The sequence below is a fragment of the Ascidiella aspersa genome, chromosome 5 (assembly GCF_963924565.1).
Source record: "Ascidiella aspersa chromosome 5, kaAscAspe10.2, whole genome shotgun sequence".
Taxonomy (NCBI): Eukaryota; Metazoa; Chordata; class Ascidiacea; order Phlebobranchia; family Ascidiidae; genus Ascidiella; species Ascidiella aspersa.
In genome coordinates, this window is record NC_139451.1 from 20,818,860 (window position 1) to 20,844,900 (window position 26,041).

General features: G+C 35.8%; 2 protein-coding genes across 2 annotated transcripts; both read left to right on the plus strand.

Moving 5' to 3' along the window:
• Positions 1–18,886: 18,886 nt before the first annotated feature.
• Positions 18,887–19,781, plus strand: LOC146145339 (dnaJ homolog subfamily C member 27-like). Its single transcript, XM_083389462.1, has one exon. The coding sequence runs from the start codon at positions 18,975–18,977 to the stop codon at positions 19,779–19,781; it is 807 nt and encodes a 268-aa protein (XP_083245588.1). The 5' UTR covers positions 18,887–18,974.
• A 680-nt stretch (positions 19,782–20,461) lies between these two features.
• LOC146145340 (m7GpppN-mRNA hydrolase-like) lies at positions 20,462–25,886 on the plus strand. The gene is made up of 2 exons (XM_083389460.1): positions 20,462–20,734; positions 22,674–25,886. Exons 1-2 carry the CDS (start codon positions 20,469–20,471, stop codon positions 23,605–23,607), a joined length of 1,200 nt encoding a protein of 399 aa, XP_083245586.1. The 5' UTR covers positions 20,462–20,468; the 3' UTR covers positions 23,608–25,886.
• Positions 25,887–26,041: the final 155 nt, after the last annotated feature.

Consider the following 26,041-nt stretch of genomic DNA (forward strand, 5'->3'; position numbering starts at 1 on the left):
AATGATGAACACTGTAAAGTGCAATTTCTGTTAAATTAGACTAACCTGTTATTTCAAACGATATGCAAATCTCATTATTGTGCCCAATGTGTCACATATTCTTTTAAATACAACGTTTAGGCCATTTAAACAAAATAAACCGCGTTTCGCTCTATTGTATCGGATTTCACCTGGATATGGCGAAACCCAGCCTAGCATTTAAAAGCGCTGATTTGTTTGAAATTTTCTTCGGTAAATGCACTTAGGGCCAGTACAAGTCATTAAAATTATATTATTTTTTCGAAGGTATAAAAAGTTGTGAGACTCTCAACCGTAAAATACCAGTTGTTTCTGAAAAAATTTTAACAATGAGAAAGTCAAGACAAAAATTTGCGTTCAGCGCCAAGCCGTGCCTCTCTTCAGATCACAGAAGTGCTATGCACTGCATTATGTGTGCCTTTTTCTTTCGCTAATTCTCTCGGAAAACATGATGGACGATTTAGCTATGATTTGAGGCATGCCTCAATTGTGACGTTCCAGCTATGAAACCTTTTTTCGTCCAGCTTGAATGCCCGCATAGTACGTGTACTTCTTGTAGTGTGAAGCTCTAAAGTTTAAGTCATAAATAAAGGCAGACCTGTTGCAAATTTTAAACTTTTGCATCAGACGACTGGACAAAAAAATAACACGCAACTTTCAAAGATCTTTGTTAAAAAGGAGTAGATCCGTAGCTTTCATAGGCGTAGCCAGGGGGGCCATGGCCACCCAAAAATTTATAAATATTGTACTCTTAATAATAATTTGTTTTGTAGCTTTTATATGCAGTAGCCTACCACAACAGTCGATCACAGGCATGCCACACCTTCAATTATCATGCACTGTTACGTCATAAACGATGTAGTCATTAATACCTTTGCTATATTAATGTAGTTTTGCTACTTTTTAGCAGGGAGTCGAACCGTTTGACTTTTCCGGTTCAGGTTCGGTTCGGGTTAAAGGATTTTTTCGGAATCCGGTTCAGTTCGGAGTAATTTAAAAGTTCCGGTTGAGCTCCGGTTCGACCATCGTTATTTTCAAAACCCATAAAGTTCCGGTTCAGATACAATATAATTTGCGTTAAATCTCAAAATGTGGGTCGATAAATGTAGAGAATAATGTTTGAATTGTAAGTCATTTAATCTAAGTTACGTAACGTATTAAGAAAACAGTAACTCGTTATTGAAATATCTTAAAAAATAAAAAATCAACGATTATTTCATTCATTATTCATATTTTTTTCATAAAATTTCTAATATGACGTAACTTGACTCTGTAAAATAGAAGTTGTGACGTCATACAGGAGCGAACCGCTTTTATTTCCAGGTTCGGGTTCGGTTACGGTTCAGGTACTTTCAAATTATTCGGTTCAGTTCCGGTTCGGCTCCTTAAAATCTTATAAAAAAACGGTTCAGGTTCGGTTACGCTTCGGATAAAGTTGACCCAAAACCGGTTCATAAAGTTAGGTTCGGTTCCGGTTCGACTCCCTGCTTTTTAGTCGTTTTGTTTTTATTCTCTGAATGGTTTTTGAGTTAATTTTTTTTTTATTAGTATGATACCGTTTTTGTGGTTGTTAAAGAAAAACGTGACTCGAAAAAATTTGTGCCTCACCATCTAGGAACCACACTGCACGTCGCTGGAAATAATACAACATATAGTTACGTCATATAAAAACCTAAAATATTGGCAATATGAAAAAGTGTACAAATTAAAGGCCGACTTCTTAAAAAGAACAGAACCGGTAACACACTCCTTACGGACCGGTGATTTTCGCTGCACTAGATCCGAAATAAACTAATGTTCGCTTCGCCCAAATGCATCGTCCTTTCGGTTGAATGTTATGACGTAACTTTGTGACGCCATCTCTCAAAAATTGAATAAGTGTGGCTAAGAAAGGTAGTCTACTTCCACCCCTGATGATACAGTGGTGTGCAACGACGGGCAATGCGAGTAAACGGATTGGACCACCTTGCAAACCCATTTCTCGTCGACCATAACTCAAATTACCTTGCAAACCACCTAAAGCCTAAATACGGTTTGATGAGGGGATTTCGAAAATCAGGGTTTGGAGAAAAATCACTCAAGCACTTTATGCAAATGTCAGTTTTCCAGCCAAGGGAGTTCTGTGGCCACTGAAGCGATAACAAAGTGAACGAGAACATTTTATACCAATTAGTGTACTTACCAGGTAGACATTACGACGTTTTAATTAAAATGTGTAATAAAATTCCTCGTTACAAAATTACATTATAACGGAACGCCTAAACCACAAAACCTTAGGAAATCGGAGGGTATATGGCTAGATTTGATTCAAAAATATATAACAAAAAACATAGTTTGAAGATCTGTAAGGAGACGGTCGGCTGGCCAGGTGAAAAAAAGACAAAATAATATTTTACCAATGATGCTATGTACCCACGTGACCAAACGTGTGACCAAGGCCCGGGCGATTGGAAATGACGTTTCGAGATTTCATTCTACTTTATGTTGTTTGGATACAGTTTGGTACTAGAGGCTTCAATCACCGTGTTACGTTATCGTGTTTACTAGATTTGTGATTATACTCAACGATCAATACCAAGTGAGTTAAGGGACTCTGTCTAGAGTTAAAAAATAACAAGGAACGTGTAAGAGACTTAGGCAGTCGTCGGCCATCGCCTTAAGGGCCAGCGCCCTACTCACCTGTAGCAATCCTAAACGCTTAACTTCCACCACTGTTTCACACCCCTACTCTTAAAAAGATGTTTTAGTTGACACTACAGTAATTGGCTGGCCGATTTGCTTCAAAACATCACAGCCCTAACTTAGTGTAATTGTGGCAACAACAAACATTTAAATTACCATTTCCATAAAGTTTTAATATTCATATAACGGAAAATTCTAATTTTGTACGAGTTTTAATTCCTTTTCTGTATCCTTCCATCAAAGCCATACCTAAACAAAACCAACATTGTGGAGTTACCAACAACAAACTGTTTCGTCTTCACTAGTATTTACCTGCTGAAATGAAGAATTACCCCTTGGGGATACTTTATACGAAACCTACAATTTGGATTAATGATTTACTTTAAGGTTAGGTAAATGTTTATCTTACAAAGCATGTGATGATGTTGAATCACTGGTCAGTCAGTATGAATAGTTGTCATACCTTGTAGTATTGTGCATTATAAAAGACTTGGCCCGTGCAGACAGCCGTATATAGGCTAGTCACATAACTACTGAAGTGTGCAGGCATGTTTTTTCAAATAAATTTTGCAAGGAAATGGGTATTAAAGCCCTTAAATAGAACGAGAAATGTAGCAAATTTACATTGCATTTATATTTGTAATAACTTCATTTCCCTGACGAAGATTACCTGAAGACGTTGGCATATATAATAAAAATCTTTATCAGACGAGTACCATATAATTATATTATTTCTTGGTGACTACAGTATATTCACTATGGATGTTAATTTATATTAATCGCCATACCTATGCCAAAACGCTTTCAACTAAACATCTCAGGTTAATTATAACGACTTGGCTAGTTGTCTACTTGCTAGTGCTTGCTTCTTGTTTTGCAATCCATAGATTAAGACTACTATGCTTTTGATAGTTCCAGTATTATTATTTGTTGGAGCTTTGGCTTCCCTAACTTGTACTATTACCGCGTTAGCAACACCTAATTGGGCCACTAACAATTCGACAGGCTTTTCAACAGGTCTGAATTACTATTGCGTCAATTGGACTGAATCCTGTTACGCATATGGAAAAGGCAAGTAAAAAGGTCTTTGTTTAACCAGAATTAACAACCTGTTGTTTATGGCTGATACTTTAAGGTAGTTACACACGCTAAACAAGCTATTTACCGATCAGCTATAAAAGGTATACCTACATAACGATATAGAATTTGTCAGAAGTAAGCAATTTAGAAGTTGAAGACACGTTAATAAAAAAATACTGAAAACATAGGATTCCCTGGAAAATTATGATGACATTCAAGCGTTTCTCAGTTGATCAGCACAACGCTAAAAATATTAATAACATAGATGTCTTTAAAAGACAGAGATCAGAGCTAAACAATATTAGTAACATAATATATAACTATGTCTTATACAGACGTTTTGCAGTCGGTATTATTCAGTTTTTGCCTTGTGCTTTTTTTGTACTGATGACAAAGGGGGCAAATAACTCTTTCCGATCCGTAACCTATTTTCCTGTAATTCAGACGATAAAGTGGGAACGTTCTCCACCGGTCTCTTCTTCTTTTGGTTCGGAATGCTCGCCTGTTTTTTTACAGCAGTCGTTATGGCCGCCCTAACATACTTCAATGCAAAACAAGAGGACAACGCTGGCTGGCGTTATCAATGCCGCGTCGCCGCCATCGTTTTCGGCGTTTCGGGTTTGTCGTTGTTATCATTGGAAAAGTATATAGCCAGTATTTCGATAAAAGTCAATAATTTATAGGGATTCCTATGAATTAGGCGATTCGCTAATGATTATGTTAGAAGATATCGGACTATAGCTTACTTATGATGCCTCAGTCTCTGCAGGCCTAAACAACTTTTAGAAGCACGTTTTCAACATTTTAGAAGTTACCTTGTTTTTAACGTTTAGAAAGGTTTTTTTTTTTAAGTCGCACTACTCTCTTTTGAAAATGCACACGGGATAAAAAACCCAAGTCTTCTTGCACATATGTTTCTCCATGGGTTTATACTCAATCAGTTCTGTTCACAGAGTGTATTTTAGCGCTCCCTAAAGTTGCCAATGTCTAAAGGGGTTTCTGCGTCATAAACGATCTTATTAATTTACCGACAAAGTAGTCTCAGCTTACACTAATCCGCCTATATACGATTTTAGTTTCAATTAATTTGTTCGTAAATTACTTACGCTAGACTACTAGACTATATTAATTCAGCCAACAATTTATGTGAAAGAATGTAAATGAGAAAGGCGTATAAATGAATGTCTAACGTTATGATCTACAATTATCCCATATTATAACACAAAAGGAATTAGTAAAACGTGTTTTTATTTTGTCCGTGGGATCGCAGCTCCAGATATTTTTAATGCTTTTGTGAAGCCGGAGCAATTTGATAAATTTGAGAGCTTAAGATTTAAAATTTTCATCCGCTATAGCTCAAAAGACTTTAAATTGCTCAAAAGAAAACTACTAAACAGTTTTGTGTGGCAAATGTAACTTATTTGGCCAGTGTTCAAGCAACTTAAAAAAAAAATACCGAAGCTGGAGTCGGAGCCATTGGGTGCTTAACCGCTCCATAGCTGGAGCTGGAGCTGAGCCAATGCTGCTTTACTATGGCGCACCAGCCCTGCATAGACCTGTGAAAAAACTCTTTGTAATGCCATCGCAAATTATGTTTCATTTGTAATGTCTGTAGCCAGCGAAAAAAGTTAAGCGTACTAACGAAACAATTATAGAAAACAACTTTGAAAAGTTTACTTCTACAGACGCGCGTTTACAAAAGAAGGTGGACTATAGAAAACAAAGGTTACATTAAGTTATTTTGTTTTTACAGGTATTCCGTCGCTCGTTTCAATGACGATTTTTGCATTTCTGTACGCTTCGCCTCCGTACCAACACGGCTATTCGTACTACCTTGGGTGGACGGGGCCCTGTATCAACGAACTGATTTGCATCGCGTTGGCCGCAGCCGTGATACTGTCAAGACTGGCCGACGGAATATACCATAGCAAGACTTCGAACACAAACACGTCATCCGTTGACATTCAAAATCCTGCCGGTCACACGAAACAAGCGCTGTTTGACAGTTTGTAAATGCCAAACAGTTGTCATGAGTCAAGCGCATGTAGCCTTGTTTACACGTGACACCTTGTTTTTTTTCGCGCGGTGAAAATTTACTACTTTCAGTTAAAAATAGCCCAAACCGACTCCGGTTAAAAAAAGAGTCCAAATCCTGAGTCCAATTACGGTCAAATGTGCGATTTGGTCGAGTCTCGAGTCCGGCTCGACTCTTCTCTTTATATTTTACCCATTTACGTAACTAAAACAAGGTGGGTATTTAGCAATCCACTCGGTAAGCTGTCATATAATTGACCCTCTTTTAATACAGGATTGGAAAATGTTCCACCATATGCTATTCGCCCTTAAAAATCTACAGTTTGCGGCTTTATCAGTTTCAAAATGCGCATGCGTACGTCCGACTCTGGTATACTTTCAAGTGTAGTCTTCTCGGGTCTCGAGTCCGACTCCAACAAAATTAACCGACTTCGTCAAGTCCCGAGCTGATTCCGCAACCCTGCTTTACAAAAGGAAAACTATTCACCAGATAAGTGACAGAACAAAAACAGGACGACTGGATTTTGTTGTAATACCGGACTCCAGACATAAGACCGATATAAGAAAAACATCAACGTCGGAATAAAACACAGTTCGGGAATAAGAACAAAATAGACTAATATCCTACCTAATAGTCGTAATACAAAAATTAGTTCAAGACCTAAACCTGTCAGACGAAAATGTAAATGGCCAGAATCAGGCCTACTTTACCTAACCCCAAACCACGCGCCAAAGTACATTACTAACGTCCCTAATAATGTCATCCCTAATATGTCGTTGGTCATAATACTATGGTTTTATAGATTATTCTGCTTTAGGTAATGTTCATTTTTAGGTTTTACTGTGTGTTCCCGTAGTACCTTACGTTTCATTTATACGTTTCATTTTATCGCCTGTTTTCTTTTAATTTTTTTATCATCACCTTGAAGGTGCAGGTAACCCGTTTTCAACGTGCTGATGTACATTGTTGACGAAAGAGGTTTTGTCGAAAATTTTATGGCATTTGTTATTATAGCAATCTACGCTGAGGCACTTTAAGTTGAGAGAGGTGAAAAAGTTGTAAATATGACTTTTTAATTTGTTTGCTAAGGAAATTAATATTTGAGTATAAAAATTTTACATAAATCACTCGAACTTAATTAATGTGTTAAGGGATTTGCTTACATTAGTTATGGAACTGATGTGTTTTATAAGGGTTGAAAATTTCGAGAGAGAAGTTTCAAGGAAATTTTTATATTACTATATACATCATAATTGTATACCAGACCTGGGCAACATACGGCCCCCAAGCAGTTTAATCCAGCCCGCGGCTTATTTTCCTTAAAATACATAGGCTAAGCGAAAATAAGGACGGGTTTCTACATGTTGGGTTGTGTCGTGACCATTTTTTCCAAGGCGGATCTAGTCATGACTCATGACCCGATTTTTAGCCTGTTTTAAATACTACAAAGGAAAATTTTTTCGCGCTTCGCGCGAATCTCTTCTGTCTTTCTCGTATATTTTCGGCAACTTTACAGACAAAATAGCGTCCTTGCACTGCGACTCTCTGCAACGAAAGTTGAAAAACCTTGGCATAAATACGTTTTTAGCGAATCGAAAGTATTCCGTCTTTAAAATATGAACGATACACCGACCGTTTTCTAAACTCTGAAATATGCCGATTCACATTTTGTTAACCTAATTTAGTTAATGCCATGTTGTGTTTTAGTTAAGCCATGTCCGATTTATGTTTTATTTGCAATATGGCTGTTGTACCGCAAGTAACCCAACAGTAACTTAAAGCTTTAAAAAGCCAAAAAAACATTGTAAGCTTTTTTGTATGAACTTTTTTCGTATTTTAATCTTAACTTTTGGGTCAACGCGCCCAACAACTTGATAAACGCCAATATATCGAGCAATGTAATATTTTTGTCTGTTCTTAATGCTTCACGTCCCCCTCTAAATTTAAATAAACTTTGCTTTTTAAAACAAACACAGTCAAAATTTTTTAACGCTTCGAACACAGTCAAAAATTTTTAACGCTATTGCCCACCCCTGTTGTATACAGTTTGTGTTAAAATTGTTTGGCATGGCTTTTTTTCGTTTAAAGATTATGGAAGTTAACCTGCAGTTTTAATTGGATATACCTTGATCTTCATACGGTAAAACCTGCCTAAATCGCATAGTAATTAGGCACCTTACCACAGCTAACTGGTAGGTATTGTGGGCTTTTTTAATCTCCCAACAATTTATTCTCTTCTAGAATACAAGTCTTCGAGATAACAGCAGTATAGGCAACATTTCATAATATCATCGCTCCCGGAAGGAATAAAAAGCGGATCTTGCCAAAACAGTGTCGACTCAATTCACGACCGAGATTTTTACTGCTGAGGACCAGAAGGCATTTAGTTCAATTGCCATATTGCTCTCGCTTGTAGCTATAACAATTTGTTTGCATTGAAACTTCTAGAAAGCCGCTTAACGACGCAATTGGCTACAGACAAATGAGCAACTGTGTAATTTATTGAATGACTCAGCAAAACCTGTTACAATCTGATCAGTCAGCAATACAGAAAAATAAGCTAACAATAACTTCAGATTCGATTAGAGGTCATTCAAAAAACTTGGCCATACATAGTCAAAAGCATATATAATAAAAGTAGATTTTTTAATGACGTTGCGTGTGATTTTGCCTACTTTTTCTTTCACAGATTGTTTGTAATGGTTTATATAGCACGGGTCTTCGTTTTAGCCACCATCGTTGCCCTTCTAGCCAAGTCGGGTACGTACATTCAGGGAAAAATTTGATTCGACAGGTTGTAACGCACATACGAGAATAGAAGTTTTAACAGTTTCTTAAATATCCGACATCACCGCTACGATTCTTTTATAAGTGCTACATTAGGCACAAAGTCAGTAGTTTACGATCCCGAAACCGTTTAGTAGCATTTCGACACCCTCGATCTTCGAAATCATTCTACTGTTACACTATGTTTAAAAGGGACGTAAACGTATAGCACGACTAGATTTATGTAATGTATATAACGACTATAGATTTTATTATAAACAAATTGAACTAAATTGCCGTAACCTATTAGTCGCATTTCGACGCATTCGATCTTCGAAAAAAATCTACTCTAACACTCTGTTAAAGGGACTTGCGAGCGACGGAACAATGAAATACTGGACAGCTTGTTGGCGAGAATGGACGAACTTGAAAACAAGAAAGATGTGGGAGTGAGCGCCACAACGCCTGCTCCACCACCAAAGCTCGTAGTATCAATAACTTTAAACGGACAGGTAGGAAATAGTTTGGAAGACATTATATAATTTTATATGCATTGCCTGCGTGTTTCGAGGGTAACACGGCATTCTATCCATTTCCACCACTGCTTTTTCAGTAGTCGATTTTGAATTGTTTTCTTTTTTTAATTTTGTACGTAGTGTATCAGTTCTACAAAAAAAGTTACTCGACATTTCACAACAACTTAGTGAACTATTTTGCCCATTTTAAACCACCCTAAATCGTGTGTCCTTTCAGGTGGTACATTGAACCAGAGACAGGCACTTTTAGGTTTGATATCTATTTGTTCCACGTTTATGGGGTATAGTGAAATTTGCTATATAAAATATTTCTTTAAAAGTGTTATTTTTACCAACAATCTCGAAGAGGGGCTTTGAGTGACGAACATTTCGCAATGCTTAACTGAGCCCCAAGTATACTCCTTTTTGGCATTCTGGAATATTTTTTACAATTGTGTAAATATAAGTAAAACTGGAAAAAATGGCAATACTCCATTTTGCTAGGCCAGAAAAGCCTGCTGCCGCTATAACATGAAACACTTGTTTATTGACCACTTTTATTTAATTTTAGATATTCCACAAACTGAAGTGTGATCCGGTTTGCAATAGTTTTTCCTGTGTTAAATATATCGCAAGACCAGAGCAGACATGTAAGTATATATAGGTTGTATTATGCACAGCCTTCTTTGCACAATTATTTGTAAACTTATGAGCAGCCTTTTTTACCAATTTAATCGAAACTCTTTGTTCAGTCTTATGCTATTACTGTTTGCTGATTGAATGTGTCACAAAACAAGACCCACCCTTAATCGTGAAGAAATAGAAAGGTGGCAACTGATGAAAATGTTGAGAAAAGCAAAAAAAAATTGGAAAGATTTCTATGTTTAGTTATTGTAATAGTTTCTTTGATGCATGGTCTTCTCTCTTCATTATTTTGTTTCGTCATTTGAAAGCTGTTTCAGTTAAATTCGTTAACAGTTTTTTTGCTTCTGGTTGACTGGTGAACGTACTTGTTAGAAGTATTGTTGACTAAACCCTTGGCACTGTTTCGTTGTGTTCCTTTCACGTTTTCGGTGAGTTTAATTGTGCATTGTGACGTCATAGTGTTGCGTTGCGCTTATGATAATTGTGTTTTCACAGTTTGCTGTGCTGCCACTATGGGCTGTAAAGTCACGGTTTTAAAACTGTTCGTGATTTCTTCGCTCAAAATAAAGTAATTCATTAGAGGTTTTACATTTCCTTGGATACTTCGACCACGGTCGGTGTTACAAGAAGAGGCAGCGTGTGACGCAGCTCGGAACCTAGCTATCTTCATAACAGGTCGCGTTACAGCTATCTCACGTGTTTATGTGTCAATAAAGTCACAAAGTTTAAGGTGATTTTAACTGCCAAAAAAATAACATATAATAACTTGACTTAGGTTCATTGTTTAAAGTTAAACCATGGGTTCTTAACGGTTGGGCCACAGAGCATTTGGGAATTGTAAAATCTGTGAAAAATTGTTTTATTTGTGATCTTAGAACAGGTTTAGAAAGAACACTAGATATAAAACAATATTTAAACAGCTTTAAATTCAATTCCTAAATGTCTACAAAAAACAAACCATAAACTTTTTAGGATGAAATGTGAAAAATAGACCCTAGATTAGTGGCTTAACCTTATTGGTGTTGTTAGGCGTGACAAGCTGGAGATTTTTTTGTTTTTGTTTTAACAGATAGCATTTTTCATTATTTAAAAATGACCTTCTTTAATTATTAAATTACTCACTTGTCAAGAACCACTGACCTACATAAAGATATGTAATCTAATTATTTATATACAGTACATAATAAAATTATAATTACAAAGCAACATAACATAACTTTACCTTCTTGCCTTTAAATGTATTCATAAACAGCTTAACTGCCATTCAGCACGCTCTTTCAAACTACAGCACACAAATGAATAATGAAAGCCGACTTATAGAAAGATCAATTGTATACCATCATGATCGTTCAAACTACAGCAAAATGACGATCTGAAAATGGAAAAATATTGTGATTCAATTGCTTTTTAGTACATTCAATGTCCATCTCAACTAGCCCTAGGGACGATGTAAGCTTAAATGTTGCCTAAATCTTATGGTTAAAATGCCTTTCTCGTGCGTCGTTAGCGAGCTCGCTGAACTTTTGTGAGGTGTGTTCATAATGCCGCCAATGGTGTACAGTTTGCCGGTTGCCCGGACGACCTGGATACTGATAGATAGTTTCAAAAGGATGAGTGATCAGCAGTTACTGTGTATTTGTCTGCAGCTCCAAATAGCGCGGGCAAAAGTGTCTATTCCGAGTGCCGAGTCCAACTCCTGCCAAATACGATTTGGTCGAGTCCCAAATACGGCTCCAACTCAGTCTTTATTTTATTCAAATCCACTCAAAGTATTTTAAAATTTTCCACCATATGGTCCATATGCCATTCATGTTTTACAATTTATAGTTTGCGGGAAATTTCAAATGCGACTTCAACAAAGGTAACCTACAGCCCTGCGTCATTTAAGTAAAAACTATTCACCAGCCAAACGACATACCAAATTGGGCGACTAGACTTTGCCGTAGTACCATTACATAGTTTGTTTTATTGCTTGTCTGCCAAACAGTTTATTCTCATCGTTTCTATATATGTGTTCCTAACGCTTTTTCGGATTTACGATAACAAGCGATTTCGTTGTGGTGCCTGTCACCAGCTTTGTAAGTGCTGATTTACATCTTGGACGAATGAGGTTTCGTCGACAATATTGTGGCATTTGTTAACATAGCAATATACGCTGAAGCACTTTAAGACAAAGAAGGTTGAAAATGTCGTAAATATGACCTTTTAAATGTTTAGCTAAAGGAATTAATATTAAAAATTTTTAAAAGCGTAAAAATTTGACATGAATTACACGAACTAAATTAATATGTTTAATGATATACTTATATTCATGATGAAACCAGCATGTTTCACACGACTTGAAAATTTAGAGAGAGAAGATTTAAAAGCTATTTTTATATTGCTATTTCAATCATGTTTGTATACAATTTGTTTTGAAATTCACCCGCCATGGTATTTTCTCGTTTAAATATTATGTAAGTTAACCGGCGGATTTAATTCAATATGCTGTAATCTTCATACTGTAAAACTTGTCCAAATCGCATGGTTTTTAGATTAATATTCACCACACGTCCATACTAATTAAACACCCTACCACAGCCAACTGGTACTGGGGACTTTTTTAAACCTATTAACAATTTATTATTTTCTATAGAACAAGTCTTGGAGATAAAAGCAGTTGGCAACATTTGATAACCATGCACATATAGAAGGAAATTCCAGCGTCTAATAGTTTAGATTCGTGATATGACTCGACGTTGGACCACGTAAAGGACCTAGCGAAGGCAATATCTTCGCTCCCGGAAGGAATAATAAGTGGATTATGCTAAAACAGTGTCGACTCAATTCACGACCGATGTTTTTGCCGGTGAGGACCAGAGGGCATTTAGTTAAATTGCCATATTGCTTTCGCTTGTAGCTATACGAGTCTATGCGACAAATTGTTTGCACTAAAAGCTGCTTTAACGACGCAAATTGGCTAGAAACAAGTGCGCTACTACGTAATTTAATCAAATAATTCTGAAAAACCTTTTGCAATATGATCTGTCGGCAATACAGAAAAAAAAATTACCTTAAATACAATTAAATAATCTTAGATTTCGAGGTTTTCAAATAACCTTATATTTGAGAGGCTATTAATGAAGTTGAGCGAGATTTTACCTACTTTTTCTTTCACAGATTGTTTATAATGGTTTATATAGAACATGTCTTCGTTTTAGTTGCCCTCTTTGCCCTGCTAGTCAAGTCAGGTACGTACATTCAGGGAAAATTTTTACGAGGCAGGTTGTAATGCACATAGGCCTACGAGAATAGAAGTTGTAGCCGCTTCTGAAATACCTGGTATCACTGCATGGTATGCTTCTTTTGTAAAGCTACATTAGGCAAAAAAGTTAGTGGTTCAACAAACGTTCTTTCGTAAATGTATATAACGACAAATTTACTGTGCAAACAAATTGAATTAAATCGCCGTAACCGATCAGTCGCATTTTGACGCATCCAATCTTCGAAATCAATCTACTCTAACACTCTGTTAAAGGGACTTGCGAGCGACGGAACAATGAAATACTGGACAGCTTGTTGGCGAAAATGGACGAACTTGAAAACAAGAAGGATGTGGGAGTGAGCGCCACAACGCCTGCTCCACCACCAAAGCTTATTGTTTCGCTAAATCTCAACGGAAAGGTAGGAAATAGTTTGTTGGAAATTATATACTTTTCAGATTACATTGCCTGCGTTTATCGGAAGTAGTATGAGTTGCTACCTATATTTCCCCATCCGGTTTTCATGTTTTCGAGGTTTAAATAGTTTTAGATTATTTAAATTCGTTAAACTAAGATTTTTTGAAATTCGACATTATTCTTATTCAACAACTTAGTGAGCTGTTTTGTACTCTTTTAACCCAACCTAAATCTTGTGTCATTCGAGTTGGTGCATTTAACCAGAAATAGGCATTTTAAGGTTTGATATCTATTGGCACAGGTTGTTGGAGTGTGGTGAAATCTCCTATAGCCTACGTATGATTTTTTTTATTTACAAAAAGGATTTTTTACCAACAATCTCGACTTTGGGTGACAAATATTACGAACCTGATACTTAGCTGGGCCGAAGTACTGCCATTCGGGCATACAATTGTATAAATAAGCACAATTGTATAAATCTAATTAAGTTTTTATAAACTACAAAAATGTAGCAATACTCTAATTTGCTGAGTTACAAAGCCTGGTGCTGCCGTTTACATGCGAAACTTGTTTGATGAGAACATCTATTTAATTTTAGATATTCCACATACTGAAGTGTGATCCGGTTTGCAAAACGTTGTCCTGTGTTGAATACACCGCAAGCCCAGAGCAGACATGTAAGTATATAGTATGCACAGCCTTCTTTGCACAAACACTTGTAAACTATGTACAACTTTACACTGATTTAATCGAAACTCTTTGTTCAGTATTATGCAATTACTGTGTGCTGGAATGTCTCACAAAACCCAAAGTCGATGGCTTCATATCTGACGTGGAGTAATACAAGTGTGGAAACTAGCAACTAGTGATAATGTTAAGGAGAAAAAATCCGGAAAACTATTTATGTTCAGTCTTCTTACATGTTTATTTGTCAATAAAGTCACAAAGATTAAGGTGCTTTTGACTGCCAATAAATAAATAATAAACAATAACTTGACTAAGGTTCATTGTTCATACACATGTGCATTAAGTTGAGTTGCTGAAAAAGATAATGAAACAAACATTCCCTTGATAGATGTTACTAACAGTCTGAATAACTATATGTAATAAGCCTACAGTTTTATCATAAATATTAAAGAATGGAATAAAATGTCCATGACTCAGTGAAGTATCTAGTACAAACAAACAAAAATAATTTAAGTCTAGAAGAACACTACAAGTTAGAACCAGAAAACTAGATAAACAGCTTAACTTTAATCCCTAATGTCTACAAAAAACAAATGAAAAACTTATTTAGGAAAAAAAATAGATCAGTGGCGCTTAACATTAATAGTGTTGTTAGCCCCTGCAATTTTTTTGATTTCAACAGTCAGAGATGGCATCTCATACCATTTTAAAATAATCTTCTCATAAATATCGAATTACTTTTTGAGGGCAATTGCAAAACAGGTCAAGAACCACTGCCCTACAAAGATATGTAATAAAACTTTTTTCAAGATAGTACAAAATAAAATGATTAATACAAAGCAACATGTAACATATTTCTACCTTTTGGCCTTTGAATGTATTCATAAACAGTTTAACTTTTATTCAGCATGCTATTTCAAACTACAGCAAACCAAAAGGCCGACTTATTCATGGTTTATCATCATGATCTTTCAAACTGCAGCAAAATAAAGATCTGAAAATAAAGAAATACCGTGATTCAATCCTTTTTGGTACTTTCGGTGCTTATCTTAAATGGCCATAGAAATGTTGTATATTAAAATATAACATAATCTTTGAGTTAACATGCCACAAAAAGACATGAGGAAATACATTTTAATGGTCTATACTCTATAAACAACAACAATTTTTATACTGAAAAATTTCTTTGCTAAAGAGCTCTACAAACCTGATTTCTTTGCTAAGTAGAACAGCATAGTAGCTAATAAAAACATATTACTCAAAGCTGGTATATTATATGGAAGGAACATTTCCCCTTACTGTTTACCAGTGTTGTAATAACTTAAGTCAAAGACTTGACAAGTCTTTTGGGGAAAATGACATGACTTTGACTTGACAGGACTTCCCAAGGGTGAAAATTAAGTGTTTTCAATAAGCATGTTTTCCTAAAATTGGGCTATTTATCCTAATTTTGCATATAAAACAATTTGCTTTCCATTTAATGCATTTTTAAGATATTTTAGTTAAGGTATTGCTCACAATTGGACGAGTTTACCCAATTTTAATAGTTTTTACTGTAATTTTTTTGACAAGGACTTGACTGGGATTTGACTTCGTAATTATTCAAAAAGACTCGACTTGGACTTGGTTAGTTTACATATAACTTGACTTAGACTAGAGTTATTTTACAATTTATGACTTGTTTACAACACTGCTGTTTACCGACCAGCGACCAGTTTGCATTTCATGGCACTTTTCACGGATATATTGTCCGGTGTGCATTTACTGCTTTTTTGAGTAGAATTGCTAAATGTGATAGAACGTACCGACTATATTTCCTTCTATTGCACCTTGCAGAAGGTTTATTTCTTAGCGGTTCGGACATCGAAATAATAAAATTCAAGTAAATGAATTTTCACCACGTTTCGTACGTTTAGCTGCATGTTGTATTTCGAAAAAAGTAGAAGACTCAATTTTTTCGGATCTGTTCTCACACTATGCGAAACTGTAGTGTATACTGTTCAAAACTCCTACCTTGAACTAGGCAATACGGCCAAACATATCTCTTCGATTTTGGCGGTTTTAAAATAAATTAGAAAAAAGTTAAAAACTCTGTTAGTACGGATAAATTTAAACCATACAGAATAGGTGGCTTGATTTTTTATTTTTGAATCGTTTTTCTTTCTCACTTGTCGGAATGGTTGAGGGTTGACCACTGTGTCGACGACCTGCAGGCTGCATGCCGATGATTTTCAATAGGTGGAAAGGTCAGCAGTCCTGTTTCTTTCTGCAGCTCCAAACTAGCAAATGTTGAGGGCAAAATACCACTAGGTTATAAAAATGTTTCGTCAGTGTTGCACACAATTCTTGCCAGGTGCAATGGGAGATAAACTGTATTTTTAATACTAAAAGTAAATGTAATTATAATAACTTTAATGCAATCAAGAGAATGTCATGCTCTTTCAAATGCAGCAAAACGAAGTCTGTAACTTATACTTCACGAGAAACTGCAAAAAAATACTTTGCTTTTAAAGGTTTTGTTGCTTTTTTTGTACTTCATTACTCTTTGCATTCCACACAGCCTATTTTTTCCTACACAATTGCAAATCCTAAAACACCCCATGCTCTTTCAAACTGCAGCAAAACAGTAGTTATAAAACACCGAAGTAGCATTATTCGTACTGCAGCATAAGACATTTACAGGGATAAATGAATTTCCTCTAATTGCTTTGAGTTAATCTTTCTTCTGTAATTGTAGCAAGATATTTTATTTCAAATACCACGTAGCATCTTATCTGACTGCATATTGTCATACACTTTCAAGCTGCAGCAATACAAAGTTTTAAACCAATAGATATCTTCTAAAAGGTTGTTTAAGTTAGAAATGATGAAACAGGTGTGATATTTAAACTGGAGTTTATTCACACTGATTTCTGAACTGACAATTAACAAGCTGCATGCAGTTTAAACTCTTTGACAACACTAGTATTACTTATTTTAAACAAAATTTCTCTTTTATAAGTTGTGAATGATCTATTTAGAAAAAAATATTCCGTTAGTTATTCCCGTTGCTTTTATGAAGGAAATTGTTTTGTTAATAAAAATTAAATCCACGAATACTAGTATTGTATTACTTCAGTTTAGTAACTAATCATAAGAATATAGTTTTAGATTGCGGTATTCACTCTAGTTACCGAAAAAAAAAGTAAAATGCTGGTCTTCGGTTGCGTGTAACAGGTCCGTGATTAAAACGCAGTTGCAGCAGCATGTCACATGACTTTAATGCAAGAAACAAAGCAAATCTAAATTAAAAATAAAACAACCTTTAAGTCAGGGATTTTTAATCTTTGTCATCCTGTTGCTCTGTAACCGCTATTCAAACTAAATACCCCCTTGAGAAAAACAGTATCATATATAAATATCAATACCCAAAAAAATAACCTCTGAGAAATTGCAAACTTATAGCCGCTATTTTAGTGCAAAAAAGGGTTAAGTACTTTCTTGTTAAGTTTTGTTCCCCATGCGAGCAAGACATGTTTATGGTATATTTTTTTCATTGTTTATATTTTTAAGTGGGATCTGTTCACAACTCGCACCAATTTGCATATTTTTTTTTTGCAAATTGGTTAAAAATCCCGCCTCTCCAAACTAAAAGTGAGTTATCTTTATTTGAAGGTAAACTATAGGTACTTTTTTTAATAATTAATGCTAGCAATCAATTTTAAAAGAAGTATTCTTATTTTGAAAGGTCTAAAACACAAGTGAAAGATCGCAGAATAATAGCCTGTAGGGGTTCGGCAGGGTAGCAAAAGTTAACAACCACTGATCTCTTAATAAAGGCAAAAGATATATAATTAAAAATCCCCGCATTCAAAAGATGTGGTTTTGCAAACGATTGCTATTTTTATATTAAAAAGACGAAAAAGGGCCTTTATATTGTTTAGATTGCCAAAACGATCTTTTCGAAGGCGTCATTTTGAAAGGCAGAAAGAAGTTTGGCTCCTTTGGACCGAATATAATTTTAAAAACTAGGTCAGGCACACTAGAAGAGAAATTTACTTTTAAAAATGCATTTACGTTATACTGTATGGCCTACAGTGTAGGCTATAGTTAAAGAAAAATTGTCATATTATTAGCTCAGATGTTTATTAAAACGACTATCACGAATACGATACGTTATCCGTAACATTTTATACTTTTTAAAATTTACCGGTAGGCCTACAGCAAAAATAGGGATGCCAAGCAACAAAGGGTTGGCTTAATATATACCACCAATATATAAACTGTTGCTACCAGGTCCGGCATAGCAATATTAATCAAAAACAGCTCATCTGGTAATTGTAATTATTAACCCTAGGCAACCGAAGCAAGTCGTCTTCGTCAGGGCGAATAACACCGAAAGCCCGTAGTACAATACATGGAAAACAAACAGAAGAAAAAAGGAAAGAAAAAATAATATGCCACATTTTGTATTAATATACAACCAATATTGTGTCTTCGAACAAACAGGTAGTTGATTTCTATCTGAACAACAGAGACTTTATTTTTGAAAAAGGCTAACTAGCTTTAGGCGTGATAAATAATGGCGCCGATTTAGTTGGAAAGTGGAAGTAAATGTATTTAATTAATGGAATATTCACTATAATACCGAAATATATTTTATTATTGCAGTGTATTTTAGCATACAAATTTTTTTTTTTTTTTTTTTTAGTGCAGTATTTTTAGAATTAATGCAGTTTGGTTAAATTAATATTATAATATTTTCCAAATGGTAAGACCAAAGTTAGAAAACAATAGTTTCGCATTGGTGCGAAGTAATTTACAAATAGGCGTTCAAAAAACGCTTTTGGCTTAATTAAAAACTCTTAGACTCTGTTTGGCGTTCCAGCATACCTGTAACTTGCTGATATGTCTGACAAACAACACCACAAGCGAAAGAAATGCCTTAGAGTTAAAATAATCAGCATGGGCAACGCCGAATGCGGGAAAAGCTGCATTATCAAGCGCTACTGCGAGAGGCGCTTCGTAAACAAGTACCTGCCTACTGTCGGAATAGATTATGGCGTCACCAAAGTGCACGTTAAGGACAAAGAGCTGAAAGTTAACATTTTCGACATGGCAGGACATCCCTTCTTTTTCGAGGTGCGTAACGAGTTTTACAGAGACGCGCAAGCTGCGCTGTTGGTTTTCGACGCTAGCGATCGACAGAGTTTTGAGAGTCTCGAATGTTGGTTGGAAGAAATGCAAAAGCAACAAGGGGTGGACGACGTAGTTATGTTTGTTTGCGCCAATAAAATCGACACAAGCAAGAGAGTTGTTGACAAAATAGAAGGTCAGATTTGGGCGCAGAGCAAAGGGTTCGCGTACTATGAAACATCGGCTGCCACCGGAGAAGGAATAAATGAAGTTTTTCAAGATCTCTTTGAGCGTTTGGTGAGATCAACTGAAAATGGAGGCACAACAAAGTCAATACCCATTATCACCCCTGGTTTTACGAAAGACCAAGCGGATGCAGTAATGAAGATTAAAAACGGTCGTGATAACTACGAAAAGCTGGGGGTCCATTACTCAGCAAGCAGAGAGGACATCAACAAAGCCTATCGTAAACTTGCGGTTATGCTGCATCCGGATAAGAATATGGCGCCAGGCAGCGAAGATGCTTTTAAGACTCTAGTGAATGCCAGGACTGCACTTTTACGTAATAAAGATAGTTGATAATTTAATTCAGAACAGTTTTGCATCTGATGGTAAACTGTTTTACCTATCCCTTCTTATTACACTTGTCACTAGTTGCTGTGTACTGTTTCTGGTTGAAACATTTAACCGCATAGATATTATTTTACCCTTGGTTTTTCTATTTTTTCACTGTATTGTTTTTTTAATTTTTTCTTTCTGGTAAAATATGAGTCATAACTCATAAGTTAGGGTATTGAAAGAAACAGTCCTGATGTCCTAGTTTTGTAACCAAGTGTTTTTACTTTGATTGTTTTTAGAGAAAAGCAAACAACAAATTATATTTAGTTATTGATTTCCATGTCATGTGCTACAAATTGTATTGAGAATCCTTGCTTTTACTAAGGCTCTTGGGTATTTGTGTTGACTTTTCTAAGAGGCAATATGCAAATTTGCAAAAAACTTTTTTAACTGTTTTCAAGATTAATATTAAAATTACTAAACTCAATGATTGTATTTATTGTTATACATCAATGTACGTTCTGTACGCTCTAAACTTTTTTATATTACTTTGTATATTTTATGTACTACTGGATAACTACTAGGTCACTAGCTTCATATTTTTTTTTATCTCACGAGAGTGTTCTTTTTTATTCACATGTATTTTTTAGCTTTGTTTTTATTTGCCACTTTTGGTTGAACTGATTTTAAGCTGAAAATCCTTGCAAAATGTCTTCAAAACTAAAAATTGACCATACAGTTCTTGACGATCTATGCAGCCGCTTTCTTCTTAATATTCCTGCGCAGGAAAAAGAGGACATGGTTCGTCTCTGCTTTCAAATTGAACTTGCGCATTGGTTTTACTTGGATTTCTACAGACCTGACAATTCCTCCCTGCCCGACTGTAGAATGTATGAGTTTGCCAAAGTCATATTTCGTGAATACCCATTTCTGCTAAAACCTCAAGATGTTAATGTGGAAGAGATTCTTGAACGGTAAGACAAATTTATTTTGAATATTTGTTATATCGATTTTTACTACATTTTTGGGGGAATATTCTTTATTTTTAGCTGGAATTTTAAATCAATTGTTAGGATTTTACATTATCTGTGGATGTAAAGACTTGTTTTTATATCATCCGAACAAAAAGTATTACCCTGAAAATAAAAATTATAGCCTACCTCTTATTTTTATGTGTATGATCCTAAACATTATTATTGTTAATCTTAAACATTACTGCTTAAAAAAGTGGTTCCCAACCTTTTTTTGACCGCCAATTTTTAGGTGTTTGTTTACATTTTTACAATCATGTGCCCCATGCTTCTCAGCATAGGCACAAATCTGTTACTGGGTCACTAAACTTGCTTACTTCTCTAATGCTAAATATGTAGTTTAAATTGTTTGGCAACTATTTATATTTATTTGTTTGGCACCTATGTATATCTATTTTGGTTGCCTGGAAAGCTTTCCTGTAGTAGCCAATTTGTAAATTAGAAGTTGTTACTAACTAAGAGGATTTTTGTCATTTTTGAGTCCCCATTATGCCACACCAATGCTACTACTACTATGTCATCATTACTCATAATCTCATTGAATTTAGTTAACTTCATCTAACCCAGTGGTTCTCAAAGAGAGCCACTTGGCTCACTTTGGGGGGAATTTTAAATTTTTGGGAGGAAATTTGTTATAGGGAGGAATTGGGGAGGAAAAAGTTGAAATGGGTCTACTTACTATAAGACTTAAAGTAGCCTTATGTGAAGACAATATGCTGCTTTAATTGTGTTAATCTACGTCAGTGGTTTTCAACCAGGGTTCCGTGGAACCTAAGGGATCCGCTAGTACAGGCCAGGGGTTCCGCAATTTCTAAATTGTGTAGCTAATTGAGGTTTGTTTATTACACTTGGGTTCCTCAAGCCAGTGGAATTATTGCACCGGGGTTCCTTGAGCCAGTGAAATGTTTCCATATGGTTCCACTCTAGCAAAAAGGTTGATAAGCACTGATCTACGTCATAATAGACTCCTATTTGGTTTACAATATCTATTGTTTTGTTACAGTGAGTAAAGTTCACTAGCACCAGGTGTCTATTTTATATTGTTTGTTTGTTTTAGCATGGTTGTAAAAGTAATATGCCAATTTAGTCGTTCCAGAGCAAACAGTTCTTCCATTTCCGACTACATATTCAGCTGAATGTGGTTTTAGTGGCATTACAGATATTTTGACCAAAACAGGAACACTAGACATTTGCAAACGCGAAGATCTTCGGGCAAAACTGACATGCTTTTCTCCTTAATTTTCATTTTTTATGAAGCTCATGGTTCACATTAACAATGAATAACGCTTTGGAAATACGAATATTTTGTTTGGTAAAATTGTTCTTTGCATTTTTGTATTGTTTTTTAATTATACATTACTTTTGTAATGTTCACTGTTATCTCTGAGATAAATCATAAAAACGCACCTTGCACATCCTATCCATATAGGTACTGTGAAGTTTTGGCAATATTCCTTTTTGCGACATTTCGGGGAGGAATTAACAGTGTTTGAGTCTTTAAGGGACGAATACGAAAAAAACTTTGAGAACCACTGTTACATTACTGCTAATTGAAGTTATAGAGTTTAACCACTAAACAATTATTGTGGCTGTCATCAACCTTTTTATATTTGTCAAATTTGGCTTGCCAAATCAGACAAATGCACACCCCTGCTTTAAAACAATTAGCAAATTGGATACGTTGATCTTTAAATATTTTTTTTTTTGCTAACTACTGCCTCTTATTTATACTTACATCACACAAACACCAATGTCACCAACATGTGACAATAGTCGAAAAAAAGTCTGAGGCAATTCAAAGGCCAGACAAGGTATATGAGGGATAGAAAGTAAGCAAATTGAAGTAGAATATCACTCTTACTCAACCATGATATTGCTTTAGGTGGAAAGTCTACAAAAGAAGTGTTCCAACATATGGCGCTGTTCTGTTGGATTCTACACTGGACTATGTTTTGCTGGTCCAGGGCTATTGGATCAAGGCTAGCTGGGGATTTCCAAAAGGTAAGATCAACAAGGCCGAGCTTCCAGAAGCTTGTGCAGTCCGAGAGGTCATGGAAGAAACGGGATTTGACATTAGCGAAATGATTGACAAGACCCAATATGCTGAACACCACCTTAATGAACAGCTGAGTCGCCTGTACTTTATCTCTAACGTGCCCATGGACATTCTGTTCAAGGCAAAAACAAGAGGCGAAATCAAGGACTACAAGTGGTTCCATGTAAACGACTTGCCGGCGCACAGAAAGGACACAACTCCCAAACAGGCTCTTAATTTGGCCGCAAACTGTTTTTTTATGGTCATACCTTTTGTGAAGCAGCTCCGACGGTGGATAGCAAGTAAAAGGCAAAGTTCTCTAGTGGGTGGTGAGACTGGTGTTGCAATTAGCACCGATGCCCACAAGTCCATCCAAAATACAAAACCAGGTGAAAGATCAAGAAAGCACACACCAAAGCAATCCGGGGGGAAGTTTCAGAACTCCCAGAATTCTGCGACATCTATTGATCAAGGCTTAGCAATGCAGCAGCAAAACTTTAGCCAAGCCAACACTTCAGAATTGGAAGCGATTCTAACGAACTTACAGAAACCACAACCAAAGACACCAGAGCATGGTGCTAGGCAAAGAAGAAGGGGAAGTGGAAGAGGAAATAATTCTGGCAACCTGCAAAACAACACCAACAAGTTGCTTTACAATGCCGAAAGCAAAGGACGTGGAAGGACCGACTTGGACTACATGCCGGACGCTTGGAAGAATTTCCACTTCGATCGCAACGCAATTGAAAAAGCTATTTTTGCATTTCACAACAATTCTGTTTGATGAACCCCTTACTGCAAAGCTGCCTTTGAATGCAGCTTTCTTGCCTTATTTACGATATATTTTTGTTTTCTAACGTGTTTTACTAGGCAAGTTTTTGTAATCAAATTAAGTATCAGATATATAAAAATGTTATTCTTGGTACTAACCATAATAAAAATAGCAGATTATTTTCTGTAGGAAGGAGTATGTATACAAAAACACGGCTTTAAGAGATACCAACTTAAAGCAGTTTACGAAAAAAGCTTTAAACTTTATTTGTCACAAAACTGACAGTTTTTTTTAAATGTTGGATACGCAACGGCTGTTTGGGCCTATTTTTTGCAGTAGTACAATAAAATTCTACAGCTTGAATTTTCAATTGTACATGTACACTCTATTTTATGATGTGTCTTTGCTTTTATCATGGTGTGTTCGGAAATCTATACTAGCGATATGCATTTTCCTGTCACTGTGCATGGACTTTCTTTATTGTGCTTGCCTAAATCCTAATCGTTTTGACAAATGTACACACTTTTTTGTGATGAAATCTGTGATAATATTATCTTCAGGTTTCTATTTTGTATATAGGTTTAAAGTAGTGTTTCTCAACCTTTTTTACTGCAACCCAAATGGGAACACACAATAAGACCTAAAAAGCAACAATATCGTAGTCCGAAAAATCTATAAAATCATAGTATTAATACAGCCAAATACGCAGTAATATTCAATCCAGGATAAGATCGAAATCGTCTTAAGAAGTCCTAAATCTGTCGGAATCCGTCCTAAATTCATCGGCAGAATAAGGCCTTAATGGCCAAAATAACCCAAAAACTGTAGGTAGAGGTTATGGGGCGATCAGGGGCCGTCGGTCTGCCATCGGCCGTTTCGGTGACTACGATTGAACGTCCAAGTTTGACCGGCACCGCTGTTTTGGTAAAATGTTGTTTAGGCCTGATTCTGACAATTTAGGCCTTATCCCGACGGATTTCGGACTTAATCTAATTTAGACGGTACTTCGACCATTAGGTATTAGTCCTATTTTGGCCTTATTTCAAACTGTGTTTTATTCTGACGTTGTTGTTGTTCTTATCTCAGTCTTATTGCTGGAGTCCACCCAAATATTCACAATAAGCATACCAGCAAAGCTTCGGCAGACCAATTCTCTTTGCTAAAGTTTTTGTAAGTTAAAGTGATCGAAAACAGCTATGAAATCAACCATATCAACTACTGCAGCCGGCGAACCAGCACAAACAAACGGCAACCGAATTTTGAATCCTGACCCTTCAGCACTGATGTAAAGGATAAACGTTAAAACAAATTAGAAAAAGCTATTAAAAGCTGTATAGTAATTAGTAACAACACATTTCATCGGTAATATTTAAACTCCATAATTTAACTTATATCATTTGCTCAACTCAAATCTCCAATTTTAAATATCTCGCTCAATTCATATGGTTTACACCAGTAGTTCTCAACCGAGGTGCCATTTCTAATGCTCAAGGATGCCGAAATATATTTGAGATTCTTTAAGAATCTGAGTTTTGTTCAACTCTCACATTTTTGAACAAAGATTAGAGTAAAATAAATGCAATTTACGTTGTGTGGAGTGGAAACCTGGATGTGGGTTATTCCAAATTATTTTCCAATATTTTAAACTGCCTTATAAATTTGAATAGATCTTGTATGGAAGGCCTCGATTGCTTACCAGACTATTAAATGCGAAGTACTTTTTTACGCTTTTCTATTCTCTAAGGCGAAGCGTGTACCGTTGGCTATTCGTGCAATAATTTGCCTTCAATCTGTGGCGTTTAGCATAATTTGTCGCAAATTATCCGCAGGTCTAACAAAACAACTAATTTCAGGCATTCGCCGGCGTAAAAAAATTTCCACCATATGCTATTCCACCTTTACAAGTGTGTGGCCTTATCGGTTTCAAGAGTCTGGTAGTCGAACTGTCTCATTTTAAGCCAGTGGTTCTCAACCTTTGGTGCCCTCGTTACATCCCAAGTGGTTTCCATTTGAATCATACTGCGGAAATTAACTTGTTTTTAAACCAAAAAATGCACCCCCCACAAAAAAGTTTATTGACGAGAATATTATTAAGTGTAATTAAATTAATTGAGTGATGACTGGACCCCTTTTAAAATGTAAATCATTACAGCTTTTAATGCGTCAATATCCTTCACTTTAAATGTTTTTTTAGCATTTACACTTTTGTAGGCGTGTATCACGTTTTTTTATATTCTGTTCGCCCCTTCGTTACTCATTTTAATGTTGGTAAAATAAACGAAAATATCTGTTTTACTGGTGGTTAACTATTTGGTCAGATAAGAGTTGCCAAGGTTTTTACCGACTTAAACTTGTATTAGCATTGTAAGCACTTGAAGAAATACGAATAACAGCAGATTAACAGTATACGAAATAATAAATAGAAAAACACGATGTTGCCGATTCG

Excerpts from the sequence above, each read along its gene's own strand:
- LOC146145339 (XM_083389462.1), top strand. The coding sequence starts at position 18,975 with ATGTCTGACAAACAACACCACAAGCGAAAGAAATGCCTTAGAGTTAAA.
- LOC146145340 (XM_083389460.1), top strand. The coding sequence starts at position 20,469 with ATGTCTTCAAAACTAAAAATTGACCATACAGTTCTTGACGATCTATGC. Across the intron at positions 20,735-22,673 it reads GTGGAAGAGATTCTTGAACG|GTGGAAAGTCTACAAAAGAA; the intron begins GTAAGACAAATT and ends ATATTGCTTTAG.